This window comes from Ovis aries, chromosome 2 (assembly GCF_016772045.2).
Source record: "Ovis aries strain OAR_USU_Benz2616 breed Rambouillet chromosome 2, ARS-UI_Ramb_v3.0, whole genome shotgun sequence".
In the NCBI taxonomy this organism is placed as follows: domain Eukaryota; kingdom Metazoa; phylum Chordata; class Mammalia; order Artiodactyla; family Bovidae; genus Ovis; species Ovis aries.
In genome coordinates, this window is record NC_056055.1 from 218,452,842 (window position 1) to 218,470,579 (window position 17,738).

General features: G+C 45.4%; 1 protein-coding gene across 7 annotated transcripts in view; it reads left to right on the forward strand.

The window, feature by feature from the left end:
* SMARCAL1 (SWI/SNF related, matrix associated, actin dependent regulator of chromatin, subfamily a like 1) overlaps positions 1-17,738 on the forward strand; it is a 53,708-nt gene that overhangs the window by 22,781 nt on the left and 13,189 nt on the right. For 5 of the 7 annotated variants that reach the window (XM_042244204.2, XM_060411261.1, XM_027965157.2 and 2 more), the window contains 3 exons: positions 947-1,012; positions 8,039-8,179; positions 11,787-12,005. In XM_042244204.2, coding sequence (XP_042100138.1) covers positions 947-1,012; positions 8,039-8,179; positions 11,787-12,005 — 426 coding nt within the window. The remainder of the gene's footprint in view (positions 1-946; positions 1,013-8,038; positions 8,180-11,786; positions 12,006-17,738) is intronic. The other 2 variants (XM_060411264.1, XM_060411262.1) reach the window with 1 other exon arrangement.

Here is a 17,738-nt window from a genome sequence, read left to right on the forward strand (position 1 = left end):
CCCCAAGTCCAGGTAACAGACTGTTCAGGGTGGAGCGTGCGATGGATGAATTCCAATGTAAGCGTATCCTCACTTTTCTTCTTGGCAGAACAGGTGAACCTGATGCCTCCAGATGACATGAAAGGGTCTTTATGCAAACGTGTAACTGGAAAACTACCAGTGGTATTTCCCTCCTCTAAAAATAGGATTCTCTGTCGACAGTGGCTCCACAGACCTTGCTGCTCGTGTTGTCAAGCGCACATCTCACCTAGAGAGAGCGAAAGGGAAGGGCTCTTGAAAGCTCTTGGTGAGCCTCTGAGACATACGCATCAACAAAGCTGCAGTGGAGGCTCTGCCTCGGGTTTCCCGGCAGCAGGTTGATTGCAAGGAGCCACCTTTATCCGTTTGCTCAGCCAACTAGAGGGTCATCCCCTGTGCAGGGCCATGCACTGCTGTGGGTATGGAGACAGGAGGTCAGCCTCTGGCCTCCAGGGAGCCATAGCCCAGCAGGACAGGCAGAAGCACACGCAGATCGTCGCAGTCCATCCCAGTGCCTTCAGAGACGTGGGAGCCAAGGAGGTGCTCAGGGAGGGGAAGGAGACTGCACACGCTGGGCAGCAGCACCAGGCGCCAGTGCAGGGCACACCCAGGTCCTCAGCACACTGATTAGTGGAAGGTGTCTTAGAAACCAGCAAAGAGATTTGTTCAGTGCAGCCAGTGAGGTGGGCAGGGCAGGGGATCACCAGCCCCACTTTGCAGGTGGAAAACTGTCCCTGAGAGATGAAGCAGCTTGCCTAAAACATTGCAGAGAAGATGCCCAGAGCCTGGTCCTTAGCCACACCCACAGCCATCTCCCTGATGGCTGAACAAGAAGGGCGATGCTGTACTAGGGTCAAGCTTAACGTGGGCTCTCTCTCCGTCCACGCAGGGTTTGGCCTTGTCCACTTATGTGACTGTTTCTTTACAGGATGAATCCCACTTCCTCAAAAACATTAAGACTGCCCGCTGTCGTGCAGCTGTGCCCCTCCTCAAGGTGAGTGCTGCCGAGGCTAGACTTGGTGCCTGAACCCACGGGGTGCCGAGATGCCCTGTGTTTTGTTTGGGCTGGACAGGGGTCCAAGGGGAGCAGGGGCTGCGAGTCTGGGGCTGCAGCCCACGGACATGACTTAGCACTGACCCAGGGCATCTCAACTTAGGACTTCGGTCCCAGATTGACTTTTCTTCCTAACGTCCTGCTGAGGAGCTAGTGGTCAGTGTAGTTGTCTGTCATACATGAAGACCTGTTGAAGGTCACGAGTCGGGTCAGGATTCACTCCAGAACCTCCTTAGGGTCCTCCTGGACAAGGCAGAGCTATAGCCTCCAGCAGTGTCCCATCTTAAACTGTCCAGGAGGACCTGCCTATCTGCTCAGTGGTTTGCGGGGCAGAGCTCTTGGAGTGCTGGGAACCAAGGGCAACCAGTCATACAGACTCAGAACTAAGTGTGGGTATCAACTGGGTATTGTGGGTCTCAGCCACAAAGCTGAGACCTGCTTTATAATAATTAATATTATTAATTTATAATAATTAGAAGATGATACCATTTTCTGGGGCCATCCTAAGGCTGATTTGTTAACAGAAAGGTTAGCTGTCCACATCCTTTTCTGGGGTGGTCTGAACCCGTGCTGAACGCTTTGTCTGCTTGGGTCCTGGCTTCCAAGCAGAAGGCGTATGTGTGTGTTGTGTGTGTTTTATGTGTGTACAGTGCAGCTTTGAATCTATCCAAAAGCATTCTGTTCTGACCTGCAGTTTAAGTGCCATGTTGCGTGTGTCACACACTTTGGTGTCTCTTGTGTGTCCTAGTCCCTCCACTCCCAACAGGGGGAAAGCCCCAAATTTCCTTCCATTTTTCTGTAGTGAGTTTTTTGGTCCTTTAGGAGAAAAATATTGTACAATTAGAAAAGTAATCTTTTTTCTCATAACAAGGTGAAAATATCTCACAGAAGACTCTGGAGCAATCTTTGATTTGTATGAACTGAACAAACAAAAGTGCCTTTTTATCTTGAGCTCTAGTAAAGCAGCCTTTGGGTTGCACCATTGTTTTAAAACTGCAGCTTGTATTGCGTTAAAGAAGCATAATCGCACTAAGCTGGAGAAAACTAATATGCTAAATGTTGGTGAAACTTACTAGCACTTGAAAATTTTTTCTGCCTGCCCACAAAAGGCACTCAAGTATCTACTCATTTCAAGTTTGTTTTGCATTCAGAATAACTGGTAACATGATACATCTTCCAAAGCAGAACTGTATTTGCTCTAGACTTAAAAGTACTTTACTTAAAAGCTTCATTCTCTGCTCAAGTTACCTATAAATGTTTATAGGTTGAGAGCCCTTTCTGCACACACATAAATGGAATGTTTTTCCCAGAGTGGTGACCCTTGTTTTGGGAGGTTTTAATATGTTTTCTTTTGAAAAATGTTAATAGACTTTGGTACCGTGGTTTCAATATTACAGCCACAACTAAAATTAAATCTGTACCCTTGATTGTCTAGACAAAAGAAACTGCACAGTAGGTAGATGCTATCATTAAAGATATACTAGGAAAGCTTCTTAGCAACTGTCTTGTTAATGCACTTATCACCTGGCAGGCAAGCCGGACTTAAATATTGTTTTCTGAAATATGTGCTTCTGAGCCAGACCTTTTAAACAGTGTTAATATTTTTCATATCTTGGGTATATTTCAGAGTGACACATTTAAAACAAATTTTTAACTGCAAACTAGTATATATTACTCTGGATTTACCATAGAACTTGGGTGAATTAATGTATCAAAATAGGACCCGTGGATATAAGCCTGTTCATGGGTGTCTCAAAACCATTGTCATCCATAACATTGACTTTGTGTGGTGCTGGACTGTTGGCACCTTTGAGTAGGGGTGGAGGATGAGGCATCCTGTGTTAATCCTGTTGATCAGATCTGTCATCTCTCTGCTGTATTTTCATCTAGATCACAGTTCCTCGACCTTGGCACTGTTGACATTTTGGGCTGGGTAATTCCTTGTTGTCCACAGGGCCGTCCTAGGCATTGTATCAGTAGGATGTTTAGCAGCATCCCTGGCCTGTACCCACTAAATGCCACTGGTACCCCCAGTTGTGACACCCAGACTTATCTCCAGATATGGCCAAGTGTCCCAGGTGGCGTGTGTGGCATGTGAAAGTTGCTCAGTCGTGTCCGACTCTTTGCGACCCCATGGACGGCTCCTCTGTCCATGGAATTCTCCAGGCCAGAATACTGGAGTGGGTAGCCTTTCTCTTCTCCAGCGGATCTTCCCAACCCAGGGACCAAACCCAGGTCTCCCACATTGCAGGCAGCTTCTTTACCAGCTGAGCCAGCACGGAAGCCCAGGTGCAAGAGGAGGGGAATTATGCTTCCCCGTTTCTCTTGAGAACCATTGATCTAGATGCTCTAAGGAAACGAGTCAAGCTAGGTATTTTTTGGAATAAGAAGTTGGGAAGAAGTAAAGCAATGCCTTTGAAAAGCCACATAAGGGCCTAATTTAATACCACTTGACTATTCCCCTCACTCCACTCGTGGATCTCTTAGAACTACATTCTGTTAATTAGTATGTCAAGATTTTCAGCAGATGTTCGTGATGAGGTAATTAGGTTACAATCCCACTGTCTGTGAGACAGCTAGGCCAGAGCATGTGGGTTTCATGGATGGAAACAGCAGCTGCGTGCAGAGGACGTGTTATAGGAAATTGGTGTCACTGTACCCTGGGGAAAGGTGGCAACTTTCTTGCTCTATGGCACTATTTTCCCAGGCTGCTTAACAAAGTGGTTCTATTTTCATTTCCTGTTGACCCTTGAACAACGTGGATGTTAGTCTGCCTTTAACTTGCTTATAGTTAGTTGGCCCTCCGTATCTGCGGATCCCCCACATCCTCAGACTCATCCGTGTGGTTGAATTTTCAACCTATTGTTGAAAAATATCTGCTTAAGTGGAATTGTACAGGTCACATCCATGTTGTTCAATGGGTTCAAAGCAAGCAAGACAGAAAGCTATAGGGGACAAAACTAAAACTAAAATCATCTTGAGACTTCCCCGGTGATCCGGTGGTTAAGACCAAGCTTCCACTGTCAGAGGGGTGGGGATTTCGGGGGGTGGGGGTCAATCCCTGGTTGGGCATCTAGAATCCTGAATGGGGCATGGCATGGCCACACACACACACAAAAAAATAGAACCACCTTTCATCCCTCCCAACACAGAAAACCTCTGTTAACAGCTTGGTTATTTTTCTGACACGTCAGTTGCAGGACAAGATCATTTTTAATGGCTTAGGAGCATTCTGTGGTATGGTCACATCCCATAATTTAACCCTTAGCGTGGGACCTTGTGTAGCTGTTATAAATAATTCTGCACATGAACACCATCCATATATTCAGAGCTTGTATACCTTGTCCTCTTAGGACAAATTCCTACATTCGGGATTTCTGGGTAGTGATTTTACCTTTTGACAGCTGCCTCTGAAGTTCAGTCTGCCCATGCATCACCATCGTCACTCTCGCTCAGCCCAAATCATCGCACGCTCTTTTTCTCCTCGTGACCTCAGCCCTGAAGGATGTCAGACTTTTCCCTGTTGAGCTGTGAGGTGTGTGTTTGAGTTTTCCTTAGTGGTGTTTTATTTATAGTGCTTTTTATTGTTAAACCAGTTAGATTATTTCTGTAGAGAGAGGAAGAATCCCACCATCCTTCCTAATAAATAGGTGTTTCTCTTTCTGTGTGAGTAGAGTCCTTTCATCTCTGTTGATTGGCTAGACCAGATGAGACTAGTGATCTACGGTGTACGAGCTTTTTCTTTTCCTTTTTCATTAAAGCAGTTTCACCAGATGGCATATTCAAATAGCACAAAGGAGTGTACACTGAAAAGTAACTTGTGCTCACCTTGAATCCCCAGTCCCTTGGTTTAGTTCTAAAAATTGGTCTGTGCCCATGTCAGGACATGATGTGTGTTTCTTATCTCCCTCCCTAGAGTATTCTACCACTGTTTTTTACCTTTCTTTTCCCCCTTGATGATGTATCTTGGTAATCATTCCACTTCATTACCGATGACAGGATCTCATTCTCACAAGTAGTTTTCTGCTGCATAAATCTGTCGTAATGTGTACCATCCGTTCCCTTTCAGTGGATTTGCAGCCAAGCTCTGGGTGTTGCATGCATGCTAAGTTGCTTCAGTCGTGTCTGACTCTCTGCGACCCCATGGACTGTAGTCCACCAGGCTCCTCTGTCCATGGGATTCTGCAGGCAGGAATACTGGAGTGGGTTGCCATGCCCTCCAGGGGATCTTTCTGACCCAGGGATCAAACCCGAGTCTCTTAATGTCTCCTGCACTGGCAGTCACCTTCTTTACCACTAGTGTCACCTGGGAAGCCCTGTAAGAACACTCTTTCAGAGCAAGTGAAGTGTGTTAGTCTCCCATTTGTGTCCAACTCTTTGTGACCCTATGGACCATAGCTTGCCAGGTTCCTCTGTCCATGGGATTCTCCACTTAAGAATACTGGCATGGGTAGCCATTTCCTTCTCCAGGGCATCTGTCTGACTCGGATCGAACCCAGGTCTCCTGTACTGTGGGCAGATTCTTTACTGTCTGAGCCACCAGGAAAGCCCTGTGGCCGTCTTTTCATTGTGATATAAAAGCAGGGAGTAGGAAACCCAGTCTCTCTGCGTTCTGAAGAGATGGCTGTTTGCCTCTTCAGGTCAGAGGGGGAGTGGTGTCAGCTGGAGGGCCTGCTCTCTTCCCCCAGGGTGATCAGGCCATCTGCAGAAGGAATCTCCTGCTTGTGAGAATGACCCAACTTCTCTTGACACTAAATAGAAATCTTTCTTTTTTTTTTTTTTGCATTGTTCCATTGTGGGTTTCTCAGGTTCGGTAAGAGTTAACTTAAGGCATTCAGTTTAGTGTGGATTCGTGTAGCTGTATACACTTCTACTTTCCTAAATGGGAAGTTCCAGAGGTGGAGGATGACATCTGAACCTTGAGCAGCCGGGCATGATTAACGGCCTTACGCGTGACAGTGATGACAATAAACGTGTTGGGGCTGAGCAGTTTAAATCATTCCATAATAGATGAGACACCCTATTGGTTTCTTTTCAAAGCTGGCCTTTTTCGTTTTCCATAATGCTGCCTCTGCTTTTTAACACCCACAAGCATCCATTTTCATCGGTCCCCTCACGCCCTATAGGGTCTGGACAGTATATGGGAAGGCTAACTCCATATTAACTCTGGCCTGTAACCACCTGGCAGAGAACCCTGGAGTTAATTTCCCTCAGCTAATCTGTGAGCTGCTACCCAGACTCCATCCCCAGGCTATGGCAGTGGTGATGACAATGATGTGGGGAATAGGTTTGGGATGATGAGCTGATTTGCTCTTACTGATAAGACTTTTCATTTCTCCCGTTTCATTGAAATAATCTTGAGCCAAGGCAAGCGATGCTACAGGCGTCATTCAAGAAGCTCATTGTTATTTTAATGAATCTACATCAAACCTTGCAGGAAATTAGAAGGCCTGGGTAATTGAACTGTGGAAAATTATAGCTGGAGAAATTCATAGCTCTCCTGTCATAATGGAATTAGGTATTGGTGGTTGCTCAGAGGGCAGAAGTGCATCTTGAGAAAGGTATATATTGTATATTTATAAAGAATTATTTTTTTTCCCTCTGTTGCACCTTTATTTATTTATTTTTATGAGGCCATGTATCCATCTGAAAACCTAATTTCCTCCCCTAGGTGATTGACTGCATGCAATTGCCTTACGCTGCTGTCATTAACTCAAGGTTACGGTGGTTAGCAAGCTGTTTCTAGACAACTGAGCCCCACAGTAGGGTCCCTTCCCAGAGCTGAAATGGATTGTACCTCCAGTGATCTTTGACCATTCTGCATTCTAATCCAGTGGGGAGTGTCTCTCTCTCTTTTTTTTTTTTTTCTCTCACCCTCTTTCTCATCTGAGTAAGAAGTAGGATTTGGGGTCTGATCTCCTTGGATTAGGTGGATGTCAGGGTAATGAGGAATCTGAAGCCTGTCATTGGAATCAACCAACTATTTAGACCCATTCTGCCTTTGGCTGAGCAGCCTGCTACAGGCCTGGACTGCGTTTAGGGGAGATGGATCCAGGTCCCACCTTTTAAAGTCCTTATTAACTGCAAAATGAACTTGAGTCAGGGATATCCAGGCTTAAAGCATTGTGCAGCTGGGTTAGTGACACTTTTTTCTGTTGTTTTTTCTGTTTTCCTCTAAAGAAAATCAAATAGAGGCTTAACACACAGGCCATCGCAGATTCTTCCTCCTGGGAGTGCGAAAGGGCTGGTCCTAGGTGCCATTGTCTGATCACAGGTTCTGCTTGGATGTCAGAAATCCATCCTGGAAAAAGTTCAGCGCTGCTGCAGTCTCCCATGCTTCCTCTTCCAATGCTGGATTCTTCATGTTTACCCTGCCGTCCCTAGGACACTGGTTAGCTTCCTTGTGAATGTTTTTCGGCATACAGTGAATACCTACTGAGTGCTTACTTTGTGCCAGCGACTGTGCTACAGGAAATCAAAGGGAACCCAGCTCAGTCCTTGATCTCAAGAAGCTTGCAGTCTAGTTGAGGGAGTCAGACAAGATAGAACGCAGTGCAAGGGGCTAAGTGCTTAAATAGATGTGGACCGAGGGCTTGGCCAAGGCAGCTTAGAAGATGACGCCCAGCCTCTTACAGGGATCCAACCATGAGGTTCTCGGAGCACACTTGCTCTTTCTCTCTGATTGTGGTACCTTCGCCTAGAGTTCCCAGGCTGATGCCACACAGAGCCCTGGAGTGACGCCAGTCTTAGTGTGTTTGGAATCTACATCTGCCTTGGATCTAAGATGAGTGAACTTGGGAAGCACCTATGGTCAGAATGCCAGGAAGCAAAGGTCTTGCTTCCTGCTGGATTCCACGGAATATACTGTTCCAGGGTCACCAGCTCCAGCTCCTAGTGAGAGGGTGCTGGGGACATGCCCTGCATGTCCTCTGTGTGCCTCAGCACCTTTGGCTCTTTGTGTTCTAGGTTGCCAAGAGGGTGATCTTACTGTCGGGCACACCAGCAATGTCCCGGCCGGCGGAGCTCTACACACAGATCCTTGCCGTCAAGCCAACCTTCTTCCCTCAGTTCCATGCCTTTGGACTTCGCTACTGTGGCGCCAAGCGGGTATTTATTCTCCGTTCCCTCTCTTCCCCACCCACCCTTCACCCTGATTGTCACACTCTTCTTTTTTATTTTATTATTTTTTAACACCAAAAAACCATCTATATTGGGGTATAGCCAATTAACAATGTCGTGATAGTTTCAGGTGAACAGTGAAGGGACTCAGCCATACATATACACGTATCCATCCCCCCCCAAACCCCCCCTCCCATCCAGGCTGATAACATTGAGCAGAGTTCCATGTGCTGTGCAATAGGTTTTTGTTGGTTATCCATTTTAAATACAACAGTCACACTTTCCTTCTTGTTCCTTCTTTTCGGCCATGGCGTGGTCAGAAGGGACCAGCCATGGAGCTGGATTCAGATTTTAGCTCCGCTTCACCCCTCACTCTGGCCTTGGAGTGTCTTCTATTAGACAAGAGCAGCCCCTCCTAGTTCTAATGCTCGATAGTATTTTCTGGTAAAGCGACCAGTGGGTGGTGCACAGGTGCCTGGATCTCCGAGAGCCTGCAGCTCTTGCCCGACTGGAGGACACTGAAGTGAGCTTAGGTGAAGCCAAGGGCCCCCCTGCTTGGTGCACAGAAGACAGAGGAAGCCTTTGAACAGGTGGAGTTGGGGGGCGTGGTCTCAGGCTGGCCTGGCGGGCTCGCAGCAGTGCACCTTGGCTCAGATGTTGACTCGTGATGGTGAACCTGACTCGTGATGGTGAACCGTGTCTGGTCCGCAGGCTGGAAGCCTCTGACCTACCGATTATTTGTGAATACAGAGCCAGAGAAGCGGCTGCCCCTGAAGCCGCAGTCCACACAGCTCCTCTTTTCCAAAAAGGGCAGAGCAAACCTTATAAACACAAATGCTATCATGATTTCTAAAACCTCAATTTTTTTTTTAAATTGAAGAAAAAAATTAATGATGTGGGAAATAAAAGAGTGAAAAAAAAAAGTTGGATGCCAAACTTGCCCCTTTACTGTCTGAGCCACCAAGGAAGCCCTCAGACATCCCCCTTAGTTAATTACTCATTCTCATGCCGGCTTCTTTCTTGTGGGTGGTGCCCCTGTCACAGAGGCTCTAGCTGGATTCAAAGCCTTGTTACTTCAGACCTCAAGGATTCCTGTTTGGTGACCAAATCACAGATATGCCAAGCTGCTGTTTGCATGGCTGGCCCTGACACTCTGGAGAAGTGGCTGCCCGCCACACCACCTGAGAGAGAAGAGCCTTGCTGTGCAAGTTCATGACATAAAAACGATCATCTGCCTTATTTTAAAATACTTCCTGAAAAGAGAAAAGCTTTTCAAGTACTTTGAAAATATCCACTTATATTCAAACAAAGTACTTATCGTGTAACTTGTGGAGCCTGGCAAAGTTAATTATACACCATTTTTAGCTGGTCACTGAGGCAAGAAATTTCTGTCCTTGAATATACTTAAAGCTGTACACTTCTTTAACTAAGTTTCCCTGTGGATCAGTCCAAATTAGATTGGACACGGTTGTCTGGATCACTCAGAACTCCCATGTGTGATTTATACCTCTGTCCTCTTTGCAAGCGATCCGCTTTCTGCAAAGGATCTTCTCCTCCTCGACAGTCTGGTCCCTGATAATGCCTTGTTGAGCCAGGGGTGGTAGGAGCTAGAAGCAGAGCTCATTGCCTTTACCACCATGCCATCCCTCCCTGTGTTCCTGGCCACCATCTCCACAGTCCTTCACATCCTCAAATTCACCCTTTCCCTCCTCCTTGCTGCCCCAGCAACCAAGAAAACAAAGTTAGTACCTTCCCCATCTTCATATCCTTCCTTCCACTTAGACCAATGCCTGCTCCCTGATAAGTTTTCAGTAAAAAGCTTGCTGAAATGTAGTTATTCCATATATTAAAACCTTTGGTATTATCAGGTTTTAATCTGCAAGATTAAAAGCTGATAATATTAGAATGTTGGAGCATGATACCTAAATTAATTATGATATCCATTTGTTCCTGGCATGATTTTTATATAATGCAGCCAGTAGGCCAGATCTACTTTTTTTTTTCAGTTGTGGCCAGATTCTTGCAATAAAAGAAGCCACTGAAGAGAATGTCCCATACTGAGCTCATTTTCAACCCCATGGTGTGAAGGCATTTGCTGAGAACTTCCAGTTGATTTCAGAGCATTTTTTTAAAAAAAGAAAGAAGCTGTTTTTGATCATTTTATTTCTCTACTTTTGGCTGTCTCTTCCTGTTCCCCATTTAGCAAAGGACACCTGCCACATCTCCACCATTATACTAGGTCCACTGGCCCTCAAAAATGAGCAAGCCTAGCCCCTGCCCACAGCGGTTCACAGTACTGGGTGGGGTGAGGCATGAGGGAAAATGAGCAACTGAAACCCTAAGGCAACAGGCACCCCGGCTCCCTCATTTTCTACAAGACTGTAGAAGTCAGTTCTATTTCTGGTAAGATTGTTAGTGAAGGGCAGGGTTTTTAATTGGTAACGTCTCCTCCAGCTGTATGGCAGCGAGTAGGCATTCTCACTCGCTGCCGCCTGTGAGCTGCTGGTGAAGGAACCATTTTTATGAAAGACGGCCTGGGCGCTCTAAAACCCACCGCTGGTTTCAACCAGATGCGGCTGCACCTGTGTTCTGGGTTCTCCCCTTCTGCCCCCACCACTGTGGCCACTGTGATGGCAGCCACCAGGTCGCGCTTGGTGAAACCCACACTGGGGAAGCACAGCTTTGTAAATAAATCCCTGTTAACCCCACCAAATAAAGATATCACAGCATCGTCTCTTACCTTGGGCAGTGGGCTCTGTGGGGGAAGCCCTGAGGAAGAGTCTTTCTGCATTTGATGTATAGGAAGAGCCTGACAAGCTGAATATCTTGTTTGTTCTTTTTTCTTTTTGATATTTATTTGTTTGGTTCAGTCAGGTCTTAGTTGCAGCATCTAGTTTCCTAACCAGGAATCACACCCAGGCCTCTAGCATTGGATGCAAGGAGTCTTGGCCACTGGACCCCCAGGGGAGTCCCTCTCGCTTGTTCTTGAATGTAATGGGCACCAAACCACGTGGCATTTTCCCTTTGCTGCTAGAAAGCGTAACACCAAATTGTGAGATGCCATGTCCATTCTGAAGGAGATCAGCCCTGGGATTTCTTTGGAAGGAATGATGCTAATGCTAAAACTCCAGTACTTTGGCCACCTCTTGAGAAGAGTTGACTCATTGGAAAAGACTCTGATGCTGGGAGGGATTGGGGGCAGGAGGAGAAGGGGACGACCCAGGATGAGATGGCTGGATGGCATCACGGACTCGATGGACGTGAGTCTGAGTGAACTCCGGGAGATGGTGATGGACAGGGAGGCCTGGCATGCTGCGCTTCATGGCGTTGCAAAGAGTCGACTGAGGGAATGAACTGAACTGAACTGATGATATACATTTTTGGTTCACCTCATTCCAAACTTTGTTTCTTCCTATTCCCTTCCTGTTTCTCATTTGTCTTCCTGGAGGTTTGAGTCATCCCTGAAAGCCAACTGAAGTTCTGTGAACAAAGCCAGGGGAAGAGAATGTTGTGAGGAAGTCGTCCCTGGGGGTCACAGCCCCTTCCCCGGGTCCTGAGAAGTCTCACAGGCTGTGTCTCGGTTCTGCCTCCACAGCAGCCCTGGGGATGGGACTACTCGGGCTCCTCCAACCTGGGGGAGCTGAAGCTCCTGCTGGAGGAGGCGGTCATGCTGCGACGCCTCAAGGGCGACGTCCTCTCCCAGCTCCCAGCCAAGCAGCGCAAGATGGTGGTGGTCGCCCCAGGCCAGATCAACGCCAGGACCAGAGCCGCCCTGGATGCCGCCGCCAAGGAGATGACCACCAAGGACAAAACTGTGAGTCGGGGCAGCAGATGGGGATTTGGAAGTCCACGTGGGCACTGCCATTCCTTCTCAGGAAGGGGCACCGTGGGGGTCCCCTGATGTTGTCTTTCTGTAACTTTTCCCTACCTCCCAAGGCCAGGATGGTGAGCCTGCTTCGTTTCTCAGCCTATCTCATCTGCTTCCCAAATCTCTCATGGGTTTTCAGCTTTCTCCTTGGGTAGATCACTGTTGATGGACAGTCATAAAAATAAACCCCAGGGGAATGACAGGATGGTGATACATATTCTGAATGCCTCAAAGGAAGTTGGAATTTGCATTTAGTGTATTTTGAGGGTACCTCTCTCTAGTCACAGTTGTTAGAAATTAGTCCTAAGGGTATTTGGTGTACATGTTAACCCTCTGACCATCCCATGTCACTTGCTTTAGTCAAAGTAACAAATTAACATTTATATAGCAGAGTTTTCAAACCTTCTTACCCTTTAGTCCTTATTATAGTCATTTATAGTTGGCAGGAAGTTGGCACCTCCATTTTATTGAAAGGGAAACTGAAGTTCACAGAGATTGGGATTCGACCAAGGTCTCACACCTACTCCATGGCAGAGCTGAGGCTGTCCCCAAGCCTGTTAGCTCTATATTTTAGGGCTCTTTCCACTACGGCGGCTTTATCTTTTCAAAACACTTTCATTTCGTATCTGCCTTCAGTGTCACACTGTGCTAAGTGCTATAAAGTAATCTATACCAGCTCCGTTTCTGTCCTCATGGGATAAAAACCTTGCAATTTTCATTCCCAAGAAAATAACAGTCATTGACATTTTTTGACATTATCATAAAGCATTATCTGGGCTTGGTATTACCCCGTATACAGAAACTTAGATCTAAATGAGATACCAGCCTCCTGGGAGAGTACAAAATAAATAAAATGACAAGAGACAGAATGTGTGATTCTTTTTTTTTTAATGTTATCTTCCCATGTGATGAGCAAAACTGGCTAGTAGCTTTGAAGAAACAGTGTAGGATTTTGCACTGATATTAATACCTTATCCAGCTGTGTTTAATTTATGCTATATTATATACAATAATCTGTGTGGCCTGGAAGAAACGGCAGGCATAATCTCTTTGCTGTGGAATTTTCAAATAAAGTTCCATAACATCACTGTGGACATACAGACCAGTGATTCTCAAATTATATTTCCATGGAACTACCAGAAGAAATAAGATGTTCTGTTGCTAGAATCAGTGTCAGTGAGATAAAAACTCAATGAATGGAAATTTTTTTCTCGATTTTAAGCTTTTTCTTAAAACTTTCTTAAGCCATTATCAAGTCTGCTAACTTTTGCCCATCAGTGAAATCTACCAAACAAGAAAACCAATGAACATATATATATACTATTAATGGAAAAGATTGGGAAAAAAAAAGGAAAAAATTCAGATGCATGTTATTTTTAGATGCAAAGGTATGAATGTTTATAAAAAGCTTTATAAAGTGTTTTAGTTCCTTGGACATGTGGTGGAAGAGAGTCTATCAGTATTTCATGGGAGTCTCCACAGAACAGCCTTGCCTGTACCAGTTCACCTCTCGAACCAGATGGAGAACAGCCAGTGTAGACAACTGGCAAAGTAGTCAGTGGGGATTTGAATTGAGGAGGAAAGTCATATTAAGTGGTCAAGAGGCAACTGTCAATTGTGCAGAATAGCCAAAAAAAAAAAAAAAGTATGGGAATCTTGAACTTAGTGCAGCAAGGTTTGAAAGGATTTTTTAAACTTTACGCCAGTGTGCATGGTTAGGTGAGTGGCCCTTTATGATTTCAGGTGTAACCTGCATGTTTGATTTCTGAATTAATAGGGGATGATGTGAAATTGACTAGGCTGAGCCACGGAAATCAGGAATATTGGATGTTTATAACTCCCCATGACTATGCAGATCCCTTAAATTCTTTGGGATTTGTTGATATTTTCTTCCCTGAAAAGGGAAGCCACAACCTGCCTCCTAGGCTTGGTGCTGGAAAAGTACAAAGGGTTGGTGGCAGTTGCTCTGAATCCCACCTGTTGTGTGATTATTGTCACTGCTTCTTCACCCCAGAGTCTTAAAGCTATTTTGCAGATTGTGAAAACAGACCCTAAATTGCATTGTAATTCTTCAAGAATCCAGTGGAGAAGAGCCCTTGAGTTCTCAGTACAGTGCTTGAGAATTGCTCTGTGCTTCCTTGATGTCTTGGGAAATTTAAGTTTGTCTTTAAGAGAGAGAAATTGAATAGATAAAGATTGCCTTCGGCATGGTACTAAGATACTATATTCTTTTTGATAGGATAAATTCTTGAAAAATGTTGTTTTCTTTTGTCTTCTTTAATGTAAACTAATTTTTTATAATGGAAAATCCAAGTAGCAAATGAATTTATGAGCATGAGCCTTTAGAACATCAGAACCCTTCTTACCATAAAGCCACCGATTTAGTGCATTACAAACCATGCCAACTGGGAGCAGTCCACCCCCCAATTAACCCAGGAAATAGAACCAGTGTCTGGCGGGGCTTGGACCAGATGGCCATCAACATGCCTTCCAAGCCCTGACTGGCTGCGAAATCCTGAATTGAAAGAGTTAAACTGGAGGATCATGGTTTTGTGGTTTTAGTCTGTGAATCTGCAGAAAGGACCCCACCACCCCCATTTTTAATAGTGACTCTGCAGCCCCAGGTTTCCCAGTGATTTTACACATGGTGGTTCAAGCAAAGCACTGCTAACCTGTCAAAAAGCGGTTCTTTCTTTGTTCCCTCACACCTTCCCATCCAGAGGACCACATTTTTTGAAAAGCTTTAAATCACAGAAGCCAAGGTGAAGCAGCCAATTTATAAAGCATAACGTACAGCGAAAGCTTTTTCTCATTTTGAGCCGAAATAATAGATAGCTCTTCACTGGCTAAGAAAAGCCAACTCTAATCATCCTTTGTCTAAAGCCGTTTTTTGATCAGCAGTACCAGGAGCAGAAAAATAGAACTGGTCCACACAGACTTCCTGGGGATGGTATCAGCTCACCTTTCTGCCGTTTGACAATCCATTCAAATTCCCACACAGAGAAAGAAATTCAGAACCCCAGTGGATCTAATTTAATAAAAGTCTAAGAGGCAGGAACAAAGAATGCAGGTTATTTAAAATTTCCCAGTCCAGGGCCGGCAAAAGAAGTAAGATAGTTATTGGGTTAATATTATGTCTACTCAGTTTGGGGAGCTTCTTTTTTTTTTAAGATAAACTATTGATTTCTCCTACATTAAAAATACAGCAGATATCTACTGTATAAAGTCTGATAAAGAAAAGTGCTTATAATATGTAGCATTTATTAAACGTTTTTTATCACTATACTATAAAAAATAAATTGACCCATCTTCTGATAATTTTGGCATATATCATTTGGGTATTTTCTTCTATTAAATCTATGTGTATTTTGCTTTAAAATATTTATTATTTATATATCAGTATACATATAACTTACGTATGTAATGAGCAGAGTATTTTTTTTTTAATCTTTAATTGGAGGAGATAGTTGTTATCATTCAGTCGCTAAGTTGTATCCAACTGTTTGTAACCCCTGGACTGCAGCATGCCAGGCTTACCAATTGGAAGATAATTGCTTTATAATGTATTGGTTCCTGCCACACAAAAGCATGAATCAGCCATAAGTATACATAGGTATCCCCTCCCTCTTGTGCCTCCCTCCCACCCCGATCCCACCCCTCTACACTGTCACAGAAGACAGGGTTGAGCTCTTTGTGTTATACGCCAACTTTCCGCTAGCTATCCATTTTACCCAGGGTAATGTATATATTTCAGTGCTACTCTCTCAATTCATCCCACACTCTCCTTCCCCCACAGTGTCCGCAAGTTCATTCTCTATGTCTGTGTCTCTGTTCCTGCCCTGCAAATAGATTCATCAGTATCATTTTTCTAGATTCCATATGTATCCATTAAGATATGAGATTGCAACATACGTATTTTAAAAGCAGAATTCGGGTCTTATAAACATACCTCAAGTAGGGAAGAAAGCAGGTTACAAAACTATATCTGCACTTTTCAGTGTCATTGTATGTTCTTTTAAAACATAATATTTGAAGACTGGTTTTCCCCAGTGGCTCAGTAGCAAAGGACCCACCTGTTCAATGCAGGAGAGGCAGGTTAGGTTCCTGGGATGGGAAGATCCCCTGGAGAAGCAAATGGCAACCTCTCCGGTATCTTTGCCTGGGAAACAGAGGAGCCCGGCGGGCTACAGTCCATGTGGTTGCAAAAGGGTTGGACATGACTGAGCAACTAAATAACAACAATAATTTGAACACTGCAGAATACTTTCTCACATGTCTATATAATAATTTTATCAGTCTTTGTAGTTGGACATTCAAGTTATTTCCGTTTTTCACTATTCTAAATGACACTACACTGAAAAAGCGGTTTACATCTGAATTTGTGTACCTCCATTTCTATCCTGAAGATAAATGTTAAGGACTGAGTTGCTGTATCACATGATAGGGAGTCCCTGGTGGCTTAGACGGTAAAGAAATCTGCCCACAGTGCAGGAGGCCTGGGTTCAATCCCTGGGTCGGGACCATCCGCTGGAGGAGGGCATGGTAACCCATATCAGTATTCTTGCCTGGATAATTCCATGGACAGAGGAGCCTGATGGGCTACAGTCCATGGGGCTGCAAAGAGTTGAACGCTACTGAGTGACTCACACACACACATCACGGGATATGGGCGTATTTGGAAGACTTTTGCTATATACTGACCAAAAGGGTTAGCCCAGTATGCCATCCCCCTGCTGCTGCTGCTGCTTCTAAGTCACTTCGGTCATGTCCGACTCTGTGTGATCCCATAGACGGCAGCCCACCAGGCGCCCCCGTACCTGGCAAGAACACTGGAGTGGGTTACCATTTCCTTCTCTAATGCATGAAAGTGAAAAGTGAAAGTGAAGTCGCTCAGTCGTGTCCGACCCTCACCGACCCCATGGACTGCAGCCTCCTAACCATGTGTGATAAGGATGTTTGTTTTCTCACACCCACATCAGTTCTGGGCATGTTAAATCTCAGGGCAAGGTTTCTGAAAGTGCTTTTTTTTTACCATCTCTCCATCTGTTTTGCCCTCTCCTTTTCTAATAACAGATGTGGAGTAAGTATGGGTTGGGGGAAGGATCTGACAGGAGTGTCTGAAGGGGCCCAGGGGTTTATTTTGTGGATTGAGTGGGCTGCAGTCTGCTCGAGGCATGCGCACTGCCAGTGAGGTCGCCAGATGGGAGCTGGACACTGTCCCGTCAGCATGTCCTTCTAGGGACGCGTTCGGTTGGAGAGCCTCACCTGCTGCCGGGGACCCTTTGAGGGACACGCGTGGACCCCATGTGAGCTTATGGGCCACACACGCAAAGTTGGGCGTGTGTCTGGAGCCTCATCGGAGTCCTGACCACGCCCGAGGCTGAGAAACAAGGCACATGGACGCTGCCCCGCCGCCGCCCCGACACACACACAGAACCGCACGTTCGCCATGAGTTCCTAGGAAGTTTGAGTTGTTAAACCGAACTGCTGCCACAAAGTAGGAGCAACAGTGGCCACCACCATGACATGCATGTATAAAATGAAATGGACCTGCTAACCCGTCAGTAGCAGGATCCCCATGGGTTCCTGTGGTTCTTGGGTCTTTTTCTTGTTTCTCCTCAAGACCTAGACGAGAGATGCTGCTTAAAGCCAAACAGCGATTTTGACCAGGTAGCTTTT